The sequence below is a fragment of the Malania oleifera genome, chromosome 7 (genome assembly GCF_029873635.1).
Source record: "Malania oleifera isolate guangnan ecotype guangnan chromosome 7, ASM2987363v1, whole genome shotgun sequence".
Lineage (NCBI taxonomy): Eukaryota > Viridiplantae > Streptophyta > Magnoliopsida > Santalales > Ximeniaceae > Malania > Malania oleifera.
In genome coordinates, this window is record NC_080423.1 from 105,252,906 (window position 1) to 105,269,982 (window position 17,077).

Below are 17,077 nucleotides of genomic sequence, written 5' to 3' on the forward strand. Positions count from 1 at the left end.
TGTGAGAAACTGGTTTCAGAAGGGTCAAATATTGCGGTGAACAGAGAGCAAAAATGTGAGCGGGTCAAGTTGTCGGGTTGGGTTGGCTAAACCGGGTCTAGGGCTTCCCCCAATCTCTTTTAAATTCTTCTTCTTCTCCCCCTTCTTTCCTAGGCAGCCCGCGGGGCTCCCCTGTTGTCTCTTCTCTTCTTCTTCTCTTCTCCTATCCCTTCTCTTTCCCTTAGCTCTTCTTCTTTCTCACTTTCTCCTTCTCTGGTTTTTGTTTTCTCTTATCACTCTCTCTTCCTCTCTATCCCAGTTACCTTCCCCTCTCTCCTTTGAACTCTCCTCTGTTTTCTTGCAGTACCACCCATCCGTGAACCACCATAGCAGCCAGCCGTGAGCCACAGCAGAAGCCACCCTCAGCCGAGTTCTCCTCTGCAACCTGCCAGCAACCTCCGGACAGCCCACTCTCCACCAGCATATTCCAGCCACGGCGCTGTTGTCCTCTGTCTCCACCATCCCGAGGACCATAGCAGCAGCCAGCCGTGAGCCACAGCAGATGGCCAAACACCCGAGCACAGCAGAAAGCCTCCTTGCTGTCACTGCCAGTCCACAGCCGAGCAACAAGCCTGCCTTTTCTCTATCTCTCTCTCTTTTTTTCTATCTCTTTCTTTTATTTATTTATTTATTTACTTTTTTGTATTGAAAGTTGAATATGGTTAAATTAGTATTAAGGTTTATTTTAGATTTTAAATAATTGTTAAGTTGTTTTTGGCTTTGGAAAATTAAATTAGTTGTGTTTTTTTTGTTCAAGATTTATTTTTATTTTTTTGTTGAAACTCAATTTAGATTAGGTTCGGTTTTATCAAAGTTTGTATTTTTCTTATGGTTTTTCGTTTTATTGATGCAGTGAGCCACCGTGGAATTAATTTGACCCAAAAATTGTGTATTGTGAGCATGAGTGGCTAAGTTCGGTAACTCGGGTTGTGGGTCAATGTCGTTTGTTTTCCATGGTTTATTAGTTCTCCTAAGAAATTATTGTTAAACTTTTATTTGGTTAAAACCGAATATTGAAGGCATCGTTGATAAATCGCTGGCTCTTATTTCTTGTTTTGTTGTTGACGATAGGCACATCAAACCTTGATTTAATCTAGGATTTTAATCAACTAATTTTTACATAAAATTCGGTTGATACTTAATGAGAGTTTTTATTTTCTTCCGTTTGGATGTGACCAATTTACTCGATCTTTAGCAATAAAATTTCATCTTATTAATGCCTTGATTGGATTAATAAGAAGAGGAGCAAGGCCTAGGAAATTAGTAAATGGTGGAAGCAAACAGACGTTGAACCCGTAACCCGAGTGTTTGGTTAAATTGTTTCAGTTAATCTGTTTAGTTTTGGTTGCGTTATTAGATTTACATTTTTGGAAAATTGATAAAATTTCAGTCTCATTTTGATAGTTTACTCAAGCATCTTCCTCTTTGTTTACTGTTTTTAAAATCATAAAAGACCAAAAATATTTTCAACTTACATTTTACAGCGACGGGATTTCACTAAACTTTCACAAATACTTTGATACTCAGTGATCCCTGTGGAATATGATCTTGGACTCATCCTTGATACAACTTGACACTTTTGCACTTGGAAGCATAACTCAGAACGAGTCAAGTTTTTGGCGCCGTTGCCGGGGACCAATTGGTGTCATCGAAGTGTTTCTCAGATTTCAGTGAGGTGCTATAGAGCTGTGAACGTCTTCACAGCCTGGGTGATATCTACTTCCTCTCCTTTGACTTGCTTGCTTTTTTGTGTTTATACTGAGTTTGTATGACTAGTTGGGCTAGAGATAACACATTTAGACTAGTCAGGACAAACTCATCCATCTCATCATCGAGTGAACCTATTTCACTTGAATCACTTGAATCACCATCTGATACACGTAGCATCATGGCTGAGAATGAACCTCATGATATGGAGAACCCCAATAGGACACTCAGAGAATATTTGCAACCTGTTAGGACCAGTGCCCCATCCTGCATTATTCTACCTTTGAATGCAAATGCTGTTAATTTTAAACCTGGGATGATTCCATTATTACCTCATTTTCATGGCATTGAATCTGAAAACCCATATTTGCATATTAAAGAGTTTGAAGAAGTTTGTGCCACATTCATGGATAGAACATGCACTAAGGAGGTAATAAGACTGAAATTGTTTCCCTTTTCTTTAAAAGACAAGGCAAAAACCTGGTTTTATTCCTTAAGGCCAAGATCCATTGGGACTTGGCAAGATATGCAAACTAAGTTTTTTAAAAAAATTTTCCTATGCAAAGAACTAATGCTTTGAAAAGACAAATCATGAATTTTTGCCAAAATGATGTGGAAACATTTTATCAGTGTTGGGAACGTTTCAAAGACCTCTTAAATGCATGTCCTCACCATGGGTATGAGAATTGGAGAGTCATCAGTTTTTTCTGAGGGGTTGCAACCAAAGATGAGGCAATTTGTGGAAACAATGTGTAATGGTGAGTTTTTCAATAAAGAGCCTAAAGAAGCTTTTGACTATTTTGATTATTTGGCTGAAAACGCCCAATCTTGGGTTGTCTTTGATGTGTATGATAGATCTGAAAAGCAAAAATGTATTAGTGGGGGTGGTAAGTATCAATTGGAAGAAGTTGATGATTTGAATGCTAGACTTGCATTGATGTCCAAAAGGTTAGATTCCATTGAGCTTAAGGAGGTAAATGAAATGCATGTTTTACCATCATCTTCTAAAAAATGCAGCATATGTGAGGATCTAGGGCATGCGACTGATGCATGTCCAACTATTCATGCTCTTAAGGAAGTTTTGCTTGATCAGTCTAACTCGGTGTATATGGTTTCTGAGATTTCTTATGAACCTTATTCTGATACTTACAATGCAGGTTGTAGAAGTCATTCAAATTTCAGTTAATCTGTTTAGTTTTGGTTGCGTTATTAGATTTACATTTTTGGAAAATTGATAAAATTTCAGTCTCATTTTGATAGTTTACTCAAGCATCTTCCTCTTTGTTTACTGTTTTTAAAATCATAAAAGACCAAAAATATTTTCAACTTACATTTTACAGCAACAGGATTTCACTAAACTTTCACAAATACTTTGATACTCAGTGGTCCTTGTGGAATACGATCCTGGACTCATCCTTGATACAACTTGACACTTCTGCACTTGGAAGCATAACTCAGAACGAGTCAGTTACCACTTTACCTAAAAGCTTAAGTTGTTAAGTTGTGGGCTGACAATACACATCAAGCTTTATCAATAGTGTTAAAGCTTGATATACATTGTTGGCCTACTACCTAATAGCTTAAGCTTTTAGGTGAAGGGGCAATCTAACATGGTATTAGAGCTGGTTACCAAGAGGTCCTAAGTTCTAGTCGTGTTGTCTGTGTTTATTGTGTGGTTTTTAAAAAATTATAGTGTGTTTCTCTCTCCATGTGCTGTCGGGCTGCACGTGCGGGGGAGCATTAAAGGCTGATATACATTGTTGGCCCACAACATAATAGCTTAAGCTTTTAGGTAAAATGGTAATCTAACAAAAAGAATACCCTAAAAATTAAGAGGAAAGTTCTTTAGGACTACACTATATGGTTCGGAATGTTGGGAAACTAAGAAACAACATATCCCAAAAGGTAAAGTCACCGAATAAGAATGCTAAGGTGGATGAATGGTATAATTCTAAGGTAGGAACACATTTAGCTATAGCGCCTATAGTAGATATGACAAGAGAAAGGTGGTTATAATGGTTTTGAAACTCACAGTGCAGGCCATATGCACAAGTGATGATAACTGAGGCAGTTATTGTTATTGGTTGGTAGGAGGTGGGAGAATAGATTTAGAGTAGTTAGGACTCAGATACAAATAAGGATTTAAAGCAGCGTGCATGGAGGAAATAGATTGCAGAATGTGTCAGATTATAAATTTGAGAGATTAGGATAATTTTGAGGAGATATGGTGGCAAAAGAGAAGATCCTCTCATGTGTGAATGCAGTGGTGGAGGCTATGGAATGAGCTGGTAGGTGAATCCTCAATCCGCACTTCCATATCTTAGGAAAATTCCGAGCAGATAAGAATTGATAGGCAAACTGGAAAGGGAAAATTACACTCTCTCTTCATTATCTGGCTAATATAAATATAAGTACATGACAACTTCGGGGATTAAATGTACCCAAGAAAATGACTATTGCTCACTACAGTAGTTTCTAACATCTCTAAGCTTAAAAAACCTCATTAATAAACTCTGAAATAAAGCTAGACTTAGGAAATGACACTTTGACAAGATCCTCAGTAATGACACATTGATGACAATAACTAATAAATATTATAGCAAATAACAATGTTAAAGATGCTTCACTAGTGCAGCCACACTGCATCATTTCCCCCTTATTTGAAAAAAACTCGCCACTCAGCAAGTTGCGTCTTTGATGGTTCACAGATCCGGGCATCACTCGACATAAGCTCCTATTTGCTTATCAAGGACTTTTGATGGTTGAGCATTCACATGACTAGAAATCTGAAGTGATTATCATTTTCCTTTGATTTCCTGCAGCTCGATTGCCTCTTCCGCCACATACTCTCCTTTGTATCTAATCACTTCTGAAATTTTCCTCGTTCGAACTTCATCCATATGCCTGCAGTTCATAGCTCAAGTCCTCACTTTATCCTTTCTAAACTTGTAACAGTGATCAGAAGATTCCTTTTGGCATGTATGTGAAGATCCCTTTTGAGCTTGCTCAAGATTGTTCCAGCATTCTTGGACTTCAAAACTTGTCTTTGTTGCTGTCTCAATCTTGATTTGGCTTTGGTAGCAGCATCTACTTCGTCAAATTCTTATAGAATATGCTGATTGTCAATAGCCTTATTATTGTGGCAACCATTAATGCGAACAGGGCAAACATTAGTGACGCTACTTGCTTTTCCTGTAATACCACTAATATCAATAGAGTGGGTAAATATACCAATATTTTCAAGTTCTATAAATTGATTTTCAGTTGAGGAAGCATTGGGTATCTTCATCAAGCACTTCTCATTTTCAGTGACATGTCATTTTGTTTTATCAAAACTACTGGCATGTGTTTCCTCCCTCTTTCCTGTCATATTGACATCCTCTATAGGCTTTAAACCACATTGTTCTTCTTGTCACCATTTTGACACAGAAAGAGTAGGCACTGCCATGCTCATCATGGACACAACACTTTGGTCAATTTGCCAATGACAACCAAGTACAATATAGCATGTTCCATTGGTACTATGTCTAACCAAATGGATTATTTATAAGAGATTGAAAATTTAATCACTTGAAAATTTAATCACAGGCATTGTTGTCACAAATACTTCCTTCTCTTTATTGGACCAAAGAATGAAATAAGGCTGTGTGGTTCCACCACCTCAAGCTTCTTCAGCCAGCCTAATTTTGAAACTGTCCTTGTCAGTTATGATCAAACAAAGATTTCTTCCCATACGATGTTCTAAAACAAATCTTCTATTGGTACTATGCTCTTCTTTAGAGGAATCTAAAGTCATACTACTCATTTTATCATATAAGGTTTTCCTTCTAGTAGCAATAACCAAGTGTTTCCTTTACATCTGGAATAATTTATCTTTGAAATATAAGTGAGGAGCCATATTTAATGATTGCATTGACAAAGGAAAAGAATTTGTATTGGGAACGCAGGAAAATGACCTAATTGGTTCACAATAAAGTCCAAATCCTCCTGTCTTGACCAACATAAAGTGAAAAGAGCCAACAATGCAAAAGAAAGAAATTCTATTGCTTCTCTTCCATTAAGATCTAATAAAACATGGATATTCCACTCGATATTTATGGATCCAAGGTTGAAATCAGGTAAAGAAAAGAGAGAGTAAAGGCTAGGAGGGGCAACTTGGTTTCAAAATTTGGATCACTAAGCTAACATACTGGTAGAAGAATCCACAATCTAACCACCTTTTTCTAACAAGGTAATATTGAAATCAATCCTACTAATATCTTTTACTATTAAAAACTGAAAAAAGTATCCATTGGCTCCCATTCAAAATCACAATCCATCTAAAATATAAGCCACTAGAGCTCCTACTAAGTGACACATATTGCTGAACCACACTTTATTGAAAAGATCCGCACAAAAAGATTGACCATACAGAGTACCATTTTTGCCATTCTGCTGAAGATCAAAACCCAAGGGTGGCGTTTGGTACATATAAAAAATATTCCCACAAACAGGAATTTCATTCCTGGAATGGGATGCTCGTCTCAGGAACATTTTTACATGTACATAAGATGCCCATTTCAGTGTTTGGTTCAACATAGGAATCCTAATGGGCATTTCAAAAAGATTATCATTATACCTTTGACCTGAGAATGAAATAATATATGGAAAATAATCTCATTTTGATATATTCAGCGTAGAAACCTACTAAAATATGAATCAAAGTAAATCCAGTTACAGAAAATTTTAACCTCCCAACATAAATTAAAAAAAAAAATCAACAAATAATACTCCAATTAACCGAAATAATTCCTTGAATATCAAATTCCCAGGAATATTGAAAGATGCCGTGAACCAAACACCCCGAACAAGATAATCAAATCCCAATAACAAGCAACTACATGAATCCAACAAAAGCATTGACGGCCACATGATGCGACAAAAGTCATAGAACCAACTAAGGTGACAATGCGAGAAAAGTTTTTAAACTTAACAATATATAAAAAGATAGAGAGATAACCTGATTCATGTCAATGGTTTGAACAGCTTCCCCACGTGTAAATACAATGGCATGGTTTTGGTTTTCAGGCTTCCCTTCTCCGAGCTTTGGATCTCCAGGAAGTTTGATGGAATAAATCTCCTACATATAATGCAATATCTTACAGTTATAGACATAGTAAACCATATCTCAACTATGTAATCTACTAGAATAAGGATCACATGCACGTGTGTGCACTCTGCACAGCCATCGAGGTCTAAAATTTCAATTTTGACAAAAGTTTCAAGGCTTAAAAGTACGGAAATTTCAATGAAAAAATTTATATTGATGTCAATTTATATTTTAGATTTTAAAAAGGATGGAAATATGCAGTAAAACATCACCCTCTTTTATGAAAGCTTAGAAACACATAATAAACATAATGCAAAATTTAGAATTAAAATATTATAAACAAAATTAATCAAGGAAAGGTATGTGGGTGTATAAGGTGCAATAACTGTTATATAATAATCATATTAAACATAAGCAATTAATATGAAGGGCAAGAAAAATTAACCTCCTACAATGTTTGGCAAAAAAAACATGGACTTCCGTTGAGGTTTGAAAATTAAACCTCTGTGGTTCGATTTTTGGGACCCTTATATCCCTCCAAGAGCCTGTCTCTTCGCTAAATATCAACGAAGGACTGCGTCTTTTTGTCAAACCTCATGGCTGGTCTGTTGAATTTTTGAAACCTTTTTGTCATTCTGGCAAAGAGGTGGGCCACTGGGGTTTTGAAACATCAAGTAAGGTTCACATTTTTCCCTAAACTCAGAGAGGTTAATTTCTTTTGCCCTAATATAAATGAAATGCATTAATCAATTAAACATATTATTTATTATACACAATTACACATAAAAATTATGTAGGAAAAAATGGTTAAATAAGATGTTGTAGCTAATGTCTAAGTTTAATTTTTCATTCAATTTCAAAATTCTGAAACATATCATGCTTTCTTCTAATAATCTTTAGTTTCAATAAAAATAAGGATGACAATTTAAGAGAAAATGTTCAATTTGGGTTTTGAATCTCACATTTTAATTTCAAGAAAAGTTCATCCAATAGTTAAAATTTAAAAGAAAAAACACTAAAAGTTTGAAATTTCATTAAATCTAAAATGTTTCATGTAAATTTTGACAAAAATTTTGAAAAACTGAATAGACTATCATTAAGTTTTGAAATTTCATTAAATTTTGAATACCCTCACTAATCTCCCACTCATTTTGGGTGGGGGGTGGGGTCCAACACTACAGAGCGTTCTTGCTCAAGGATTGACAGATTCTTTATTTCGATGGATTGGGACATTCACTTCCCTAGAGCCACTCAAGGACTCCCCCTTAGGCTCACACCGGATCACTTCCCTATTCTAATTGACACAGGAGGCAGAAAATGGTGGTCAACCCCTTTCTGCTTTGAGAACACATGGTTAAAGCATAATGGTATCAAAGAACTCGTTAATAACTGGTGGTCCTCGCTTCAAGCTAATAGGAATGCTAGCTTTGTGCCAGCATCAAATCTAAAAGGGTTGAAAGTAAAGCTCAAGGGTGGAATAAGAACACCTTTGGAACCCTTTGAAGAAGCTGAAATCCTCCCAGCTATCAAAGATTACAATGGAGACAAAGCACCTGGCCCAAATGGTTTCTCCTTATCCTTTTTTCAGTCTAATTGGGACACTCAAACAGGACCTTATCACGGCGTAGTGTGTAAGCTTGACATTGAGAGAGCTTTAGATTACGCCAATTTGAACATCCTTCTTTATCTTCTTAGAAAGATAGGTTTCAAGGGAGCAAAGGTGCAGTTGGATCGATCTTTGCACAAGTACTCCAAGTTTCTCAGTGCTCATAAATGGGTGCCCTTCAAATTTCTTTCGCTCGTCTAGAGGACTAAGACAAGGGAACACTTTGTCTCCCTTCTTATTCATTGTAGTGATGGAAGTACCAAGCATTATGTTGGAAGAAGCCACTAACAGAGGACTCCTTAAAAGCCTAAGGCTCGGCAGAAATGGAAGGTCTTGGAGGTCTCCTCATATTCGCAGATGACACCATAATTTTTTGTGAGGATGGCCCTTTCCACATTCTAAATTTGTAATGCATTTTAGCAGTGTTCGAGGTTGTTTCAGGTTTGAAAATAAATCTCAGAAAAAGTGAAATTATTTCGATCAATGACAGTTCAGGATGACCTCTCCTTGCAGGTCACTTGGGATGCAAATTAGGATCAATTCCTATAAGCTGCTTTGGGTTACTTCTTGGAGCCAGATTTAAAGATAAAGGGTTTGGGACCCCATTATTGAGAAGTTCAAAAGAAAGCTAGTAGGATGGAAAAGGAATTTTTTGTCAAAAGGTGGAAGACTCACTTATTAAAAACACCATGACAAACCTTCTGGTTTACTTTATGCCACTCCTTCTGCTCCTGATTTCTGTTGCCATAAGACTGGATGGAATTCAAGGGAGGTTCCTTTGGGAGAACTTGGAGGCAGAATTCGAATTCCACCTGGTCAAATGGGGGTTGGTGAAACAGCCAATCAGCTCAAGAGGCTTGGATTTAAAGTCCCTTCACACTCCAATAAAGCCCTTCTTGGAAAATGGTTATGGAGATTCATGATTGAGAAAGATCACCTTTTCCAGGAAATCATTGCCATGAAATATAGACTTGAGCACAATGAGTGGATCTCTTGGGCTGGCAGAGGATCACATGCGGCAGGGCTATGCAAATACTTTAGGAAAGGCTGGAATGACTTTTTTCTCCCTTATTAGATTGCAAGTGGGAATGGAGACAACATTTATTTTTGGCATGATGTGTGGAGTTATCAGAAGGCTCTCAGTATCTCATTTCCAGCCATTTACAACATTGCTTGTAATAAAAATACCTGCAAAGTCAGCACGTTAATTCAGGGGTTTTTCAGGCATATCCCCTTGCATAGAAACATGGAAGATTTGGAACTCCACCGGCTCACCAATTTCTACCGTCATCTTTACAAGATCCAGTTTCAAAACACTCAGGACCTTCCTATTTGGTCCTTGGACAAGGGGGTCTTCAATGTTAGATCCTTTTACAATTTTTTCTCTGGGAGTCGAACAACATTCACTCCCCTCGGTCTCAATTATGGAGGACAGCAGCCCCTACTAAGGTTGCCTTTTTTACCTGGGAAGCAGCTCATGGTAAGATTTTGACCCTAGACAACATGCAGAGATGCGGATTCTCCATTGCCAATAGATGCACCCTTTGTATGGCTGAGGCAGAACCAGTTGACCATATCCTTCTCCATTGCCCCTGGACTAAAAATATTTAACATGTGGCTCTGACAGTCTGGCTCTTATTGGACAATAGTGGGTTACTACTAGATCTGTTGGAGGGGTGCTCTGGGTCTAGAGAAGGATTCAGGGAACAAAGGAAAATAGAAAGGTCTTGTCACTCATTACTCTTGCAATTTTCTGGTGTGTTTGGAAAGAGAGGAACAGAAGAATTTTCAAAAATTCAATCTCAATGCTTTAGTCCAGCAAAGAGAAGTGGTATACTGCGAAAACTAGTTTGCATAGTGGACATGTAGCTAATGATTCAATGGAATTTTTTATTTTTATAACACCCTTCAGGATGGTTGATTTCCTGTACGTGGGGTTGGCATCATCTTGATGCCCTACTGATATATACTTTCTTATCTGATAAAAGAAAAGGTGGTGTAAAGCTGAAATTGTGACAGAAGTTTTGACAATTTTGTGAAAGTTTAAGACCATGGTCCACCACCACCACCACCCCAAAATAAAATTAACAGATGTACAATTGTTCAACCCCACAAGGAGAAGGTGATATCAGTTGACCAATAAATTTCATGTTTAAGACAGAATTAAACAATTGGGAATAGATCATAAGAAATTATAACCAAGATAACAGCAGGAATAGAGAATAAATCTCCTTTTCAGACAACCAATCTAGCTTAGATGCCAACTAACACCTGCAGTGACCCACTGATCAGGTTTTAGAAAGAAGGAATGCTAAAGTAGTAAATTAACTGATGTTATTTCTTCCCCAAAATGTAAATACCTAGTTATATATATATAAATGCAAAACACGAGGCTCTCCTTGGCCTGCAGAACCTCAAAGGTAACTTCTGGTACTTTTGAATTTGAAAAGTTAAAAATTCAAACCATCAAGTAAAGATTTTATAAACAATTAAATGAATAAAAATTAAATTTAATGTAATGGCACACAATGTTGTTAATAGAAACATCAAATCATGTGCCTGTTGCGTGATTTCTTTAAAGCAAATCACAGAAGGGGAAGGAAACTCTCTACAATATCATAAATCTATCAAATTCATCCTCTCCAAAGTTTCGAATATATTCCAATACATAAATATATTTCAAGAAATTTATTATTGTTAAATTTATTAATATTTTTCTGGATCTCCTTCAATATTAATAAAGATTATAGCTCATGGGAAAAAATTTTCGAAAAGAAAATGAGAATTGAGATTATACTAGTTGAGGTATATGTAAGGAAATTAGTGGCCTAATTACTTTCTCTATTAATTATTTGGGGATTCACTCCATCTAAATTACAAAAAGACTGAACCACATTTATCACTTGATGTTAACAAAATAGTAAAATGTACAACAATTCAATTGATGTAATTGTGTAAATTTAGAAATTTAGTAACGACAAGATCTTTCGATATTAAAAGATAAATATATTATTGAATTAAAATTAATAACAATAATTTTAAATAAATTAATTTCCTATTTCAAAAATAAATGACATCCAGTGCATTGCATGGTTCTACGATAGTATACACTTAGATACTTGACCCTCAATTAGGAAAACATCTTTGCATTGTATTTACTCCCTTATCATAGTCCAAGAGGATACTTATCAATTTCCGACAAAAGTTATGGTTCCAACCTTCTAAAGCAGAGTGCACACTTTTAGGAGCTGTTTCGTACCATTTCGGTTTTATGTTGCTGGTTTTCTATTTTTGTTGTTGGTTTTCAAATAATGTGACAAAAACTGGAAAACTATATTTTATGGTTGTAAAGCACTGTAGTTTAATACCCAAAACTGAATCCCGTGGTTAAATTATCCATTCTATGCAAAATTTCTAATTAAAATTAAATTAAAATGACCATGTGAACTTAAACTATAGTTAAAATAAAGATATTCATACCAAGGTTGTTAGAATCGAGATTCTAAGTGGGACCTTTGGAGGGGTCTGCAGGATCAAATTGTAGAATCGGATCAAGAATCGTAAGATTCTACTTTCAATGTATAATAAATATTAAAAAATTATATATGTGGAACTTTATGACAAGTCTTAATATTAAAACTAACAAATAAAATAATTATAATAAATTTTATTCTTACTGTAGTAATTTTTTTAATGTGTATTATTTGTAATTTTATTATTTTAATCATATATTTTATAATATTATTTGATTTAAAGATGAAAATGAGCATCTTTTAATTAAGTTTTTAATTTGTATTAGTTTTATAAATGTTAGCCAAACAGGTTTCTGGTCTCAAGTTTTAGTTTCTGTTTTTGGTTTTTAGTTTTCGTTTAGTGATACCATATGACCCCTTAGTAAGTATAAGAACTTAAAAATACAATGGAAAGTTCAAACAATAAAAAGAAGAAAAAGAAGAGCAAGAAAAGGAGGAGGAGGAGGACGAGGAGAAAAACAGTGCTTACTATTGAGTCCTTTCAAGAAGCAAAAAATTAGTTTCATAGCAGAACTCTGCAGCTCTGCTGAGCCAGCTGGCTTGGCTCTTTTCTTGGCTGCTGCTTATCAAAAAAGAACTCTGTGTTGAAGAGGACTGATGTGTTCTTGTGGAACACGAAAGAAGGCAGAGAACTGAGGACTTGAGTTTTTGTCGAACCCCAGGAATTCTGGTTGTTGAACACCAAAGAACTGTTGATCAAACAGCAAGACTGCTAGCTGCTGCTGATCAAAGACCAGTGACCAGATGGAGGGCTCTCTGGTTGCCGAACAGGAGAGAAATTCAGGTGCTGGTTGCTGAATTACAATGATGAGTAGAGGACTGAGGTGTCGAACCCCAGGGAAGACAGGTGCAGATTCTGCTGAATCTGTTCACTAATGGGAGGCTGGAGCAATTTTGCCCCAGCTTTAGAAGACTTTGGACCAAACATAAACTTTTTGGGGCCTTTGGACAAATAAAAACATGTATTGGGCCAAATTATTGAAGCCCAAAAAAAAAAGGGGGGGGGGGGGGGGAGGGGAACCCAATCCAGGTAACAAAGTAGGATCTGTACGATTCTACTTATGATTCTACGATTCAACCGATTCTTTTATGATTCTACCATGATTCGACTTGATTCCGATTTTTGTTGCAACTTGGATCATTTGAGTGAATCTGGATCATAGAATTGCATGATCCTACGATCCAGATAGCGATTTTAATAACCATGATTCACACAATTTCTAGAAATAATAAGTCATTCAGGAAAATACTTTTTTACCATTGTTCAAGTGTCGCACACAATTTGATTGTTTTTGGAGCACTAAAAAATGAGTTTAAAAATATGACAATTAAAAAGGGCATCCCTAAGCCACAAGGCACCCCGCCTTGTGAGGGTAGGTGAGGGCCATCACAGTGCATGCAGCCTTACCCTGCCTTTACGCAGAGAGATCCTTTCCTAGGACTTGAACCCATGACCAACCAGTCACAAAGGAGCAATCTTACCGTTGATCCAACATCCGCCCTAAAAAATATGACAACTAAATAAAATAATTATAATTAATTTATATTTGTTAGTATAATATTTTCTAATTTGGATCCTTTCACATTTTTATTATTTTAATCATATTATGAACACGGGTACAATTAGAGAAAGAAGAATGAACAAGAAATCCTCCACATCAGAACAAAAAAAAAAAAAAAATCAAAATCAAAAATTAGACTGACAAAACCAACCAATCCCATTATATATCAGAAAACCTCACTCCTCAACACCCAGCACAAGCACACTGAAGCAACATCAATAATGAATCTTCTCCCATAACAAAGATAACTTCAGCTTTTCCCCCATAAATATATAAGCATTTCCACCAACATGGAAATCCAGAGACTGTGAAACCGGCACACTTCCATGAAGAATGAAAATCCTTCCTTCTACCAAAACCCGAAAAATAAGTGGCTAACAAACGAGATGCTGTTTTAGAACTATCAAGACAAAGAAAACATAAATCAGGAAAAGTGCCTTTGAAGGACTCCCCCTCAGCAACAGATTGTTGGAGTTAACTCTATTTAAAACAACCAAACAAATAAAAGCCTTGATCTTTGAGGGAACACTGGCCTTCCAAATAATTTTATGGAATGGAAAGAACAATCAACCAAATAAAAGCTTTGATCAAGTAGTCACAAAGGGATTTCCAAGAATAAACTCCCAAAGAGTAAGACCAACAATGTCTCCACCCAAAAGGACGGACAATAAGTTCCCAATAACAAGCAAGATCTTAAATTTCGATTTTGACTCAAATTTCGAAGCTCCAAAAGTACGGAAATTTTTACGGAAATTTTGATTTGATGTCAATTTCGATTTCAATTTGAAAAAAATAACGGAAATTTGTAGTAAAGCATGGAATTCCTTGTGAAACTTTAGAAATGGTTAAAAAACATAATAATATAAGTTTCAAGACTAATACATTACAAATAAAATACATCTATGTTTTGAATGAGGAGGAAAAGTTGTAAAATAGTATGTGTATCAAACATATTTGTAAGATAATGTACATTAAATATATTCAGTTAATACAAATGAAATTCATAAATCATTTAAATATTATTTAATTATTATACAAATAATGATAATTTCGACATGAATGGTTAAATAAAATGTTACTGTAAGTTTATTTTTTCATATAATTTTAAAAGCACTTGTAATAAACTTTTGTTTCGATAAAATAAATTAGGATAGAAATTTCACTTCACTCCTAAATTTCTCATTTGAATTCTGACGAAACTTCAATGCATAGTCAAAATTTCGACAAGTTCCGCTAAAATTTCAAGATTTCGATAAATTTCGGATGATTCATTGAGATTTTGACAGAAATTATGCAAAACGGAAATCGACTGCCATTTTGATTTCGAAGGTAACGGAAATTGAAAGGTGATAGAAATCGAAAATTTTGACGAAAATTTTGATAATTTCGTGGAAATTTAAGACCATGATAACAAGGGGGTAAATAACTCCTCCACCTCTCTATCATTAGGAGTTCTAGCAAAATGGAAGTCCCTGGAAAATGTACGACCTTCAGAAATCAAAACGAAGGAAATAACCTCCTCAATTCAAAACATTAAGACATGGAAAGGATAGAATAAAGCAGCATTACCCACCCAAATGCCTTCCTAAAAACGAATAACTTAGTCTGAAGAACAAAAAAGGTAGACCCCAGAAATAAACCTCCACAGGATTTCGGAGAAAACATCTAATTCCAGAATTAGCATCCCAGCCATTCACATGCAAACTGAGTTTAATTTTAATGACTCTAAGCCAGGAAGAGGACTCCTCTAAGGGAAACCGCCATAATCATTTAGCCAAAAGATCAGTGCTTTTAGACAATTTACCAAGACCCAAACACCCCCCACCCCTAACAGAGAACCTAGACCAACAGAGAGTATCTCAACTAACAAGATGATCTCTCCTATCCCCAACCCCAGACAAAAGGAAATCTTGCATGATATTCCCAATCACACTGGTTATCCCCACCAGAATCGTAAAAACAGAAATAATGAAGAGTAATACAAACAGCCTGAACAAGAGTAATGTGACCCCTAAAGAAAATAATGCACCTTTCCAACCATCCAAAATGCTTAGAAACTCTCTTCACTAATGGATCCCAAAAAACCAGAGAGGAGACCTAGGTTTACCACCCAACAGGACACCTAGATAAGACAAGGGCCAATCCAAAAGATCACAACCCGCTAACAAGGCCAACACCCTAGATTTACTATAAGTCAAATTTATGGCCGCTATACCACTCTTCCCCAAATTAATCTTATCCCCAGAAACCCTCTCAAGTATTTGAAGAAGAGCCACAATGTTCAACAAATAATCTCTGCGTCACAAATGAAAAACATAGTATCTTCGGCAAACTAAATATGGGAGACACAAACCCCCTCTCTACCGACTTCTAGCTCTTTAACTAAACGCTTATCGACTGCCCTATCCACCATCCTACTCAAGACATCAACAAGCAAAACAAACAGAAAAGGAGATAATGGATTCATTGATGCTCCAAACCATGATTGAGGTTCTCCATTCCTGAGAACTAAGAAGAATGCATTAGACAAGAAACCCTCATCCAAGTCCTCCATATCCCCCCAAAACTTTTTTTCTAAGCCAACATCTTATCCCAAAAAACTCCAACCAACCATACCACAAGCATTTTCAAAATCCAATTTAAAAAGAACGCCCTTCTCCCTCTTTATAAAGACCTCCACAACCTCATTAGCAACCAGATTAGAATCCACCAATCCGCCTACACATTTATTTTGAAAATATAAATCAAACAAGTTGCTATTTTCAGTTTTTAGATCTGTTTCTTGCTACTGGTTTTTGTTTCCATAATTTTTTATGCTGATACTAACAGGCCCATAGTTGTTCTTGACAGGGAAAACAAAACCATACTTTAAAAAAGAACTAATAGTGAGCGGGATATAATTAACCAGAACATTTAGCTGTTGTCCTATCAACTTATTGCAACAAAATGAGGTCAAAGAATTATGTTATCTACCTGATCCTTCCCATGTACATCAGCCTTGACAAGCTTAGAAAAAAATTCCTTTGAAACCTTTCCATCAGCTCCGACACTCTCCTCCATATGTATAAAAGCAACTCTAAGAGCCTCATTCCTGATTAATAGTAAAATTAATAGTTATGATCACCAATATGAATATAGAAGTATTGCAATTACATAAAATTTACCAGTAACATATAATCAATTTTGCAAATAAACTATAAACATATGACATAGCTATATTGGTCATCATCATGTCAACAACTTTGCAGATTTTTAACTCTAAAATGCGAAACCTAATACACCAATTTATTGCCCCATCTCCTAACTATTCTCCCTTCAATTTGAACAGAAGAACAAATTCTTATTTTATCCCACAAAAAAGAAGGCAACTAATACACAGATAAATAAGGCCCAAGACAAATTTATGGACCAACCCAAATTTTAAAACCTCACAGAAAGATCATGCTTTGGCAACCTATTGAACATCTCTGAAGCAATGCGTGATACCTAAATGCATAATGACACAACAGCTACACATACAGAAATACAAATAGGAACCATG

The 17,077-nt window shown here is 35.9% G+C and overlaps 1 protein-coding gene across 1 annotated transcript in view; it reads right to left on the reverse strand.

Annotated features, from left to right (window-relative positions):
• LOC131159472 (callose synthase 10) overlaps window positions 1–17,077 on the reverse strand; it is a 150,527-nt gene that overhangs the window by 29,753 nt on the left and 103,697 nt on the right. Inside the window, exons 35-36 of the mRNA XM_058114407.1 lie at window positions 16,510–16,627; window positions 6,746–6,865 (exon numbers count right to left, since the gene is read on the reverse strand). Of these exons, the coding sequence (XP_057970390.1) occupies window positions 6,746–6,865; window positions 16,510–16,627 (238 nt within the window). The remainder of the gene's footprint in view (window positions 1–6,745; window positions 6,866–16,509; window positions 16,628–17,077) is intronic.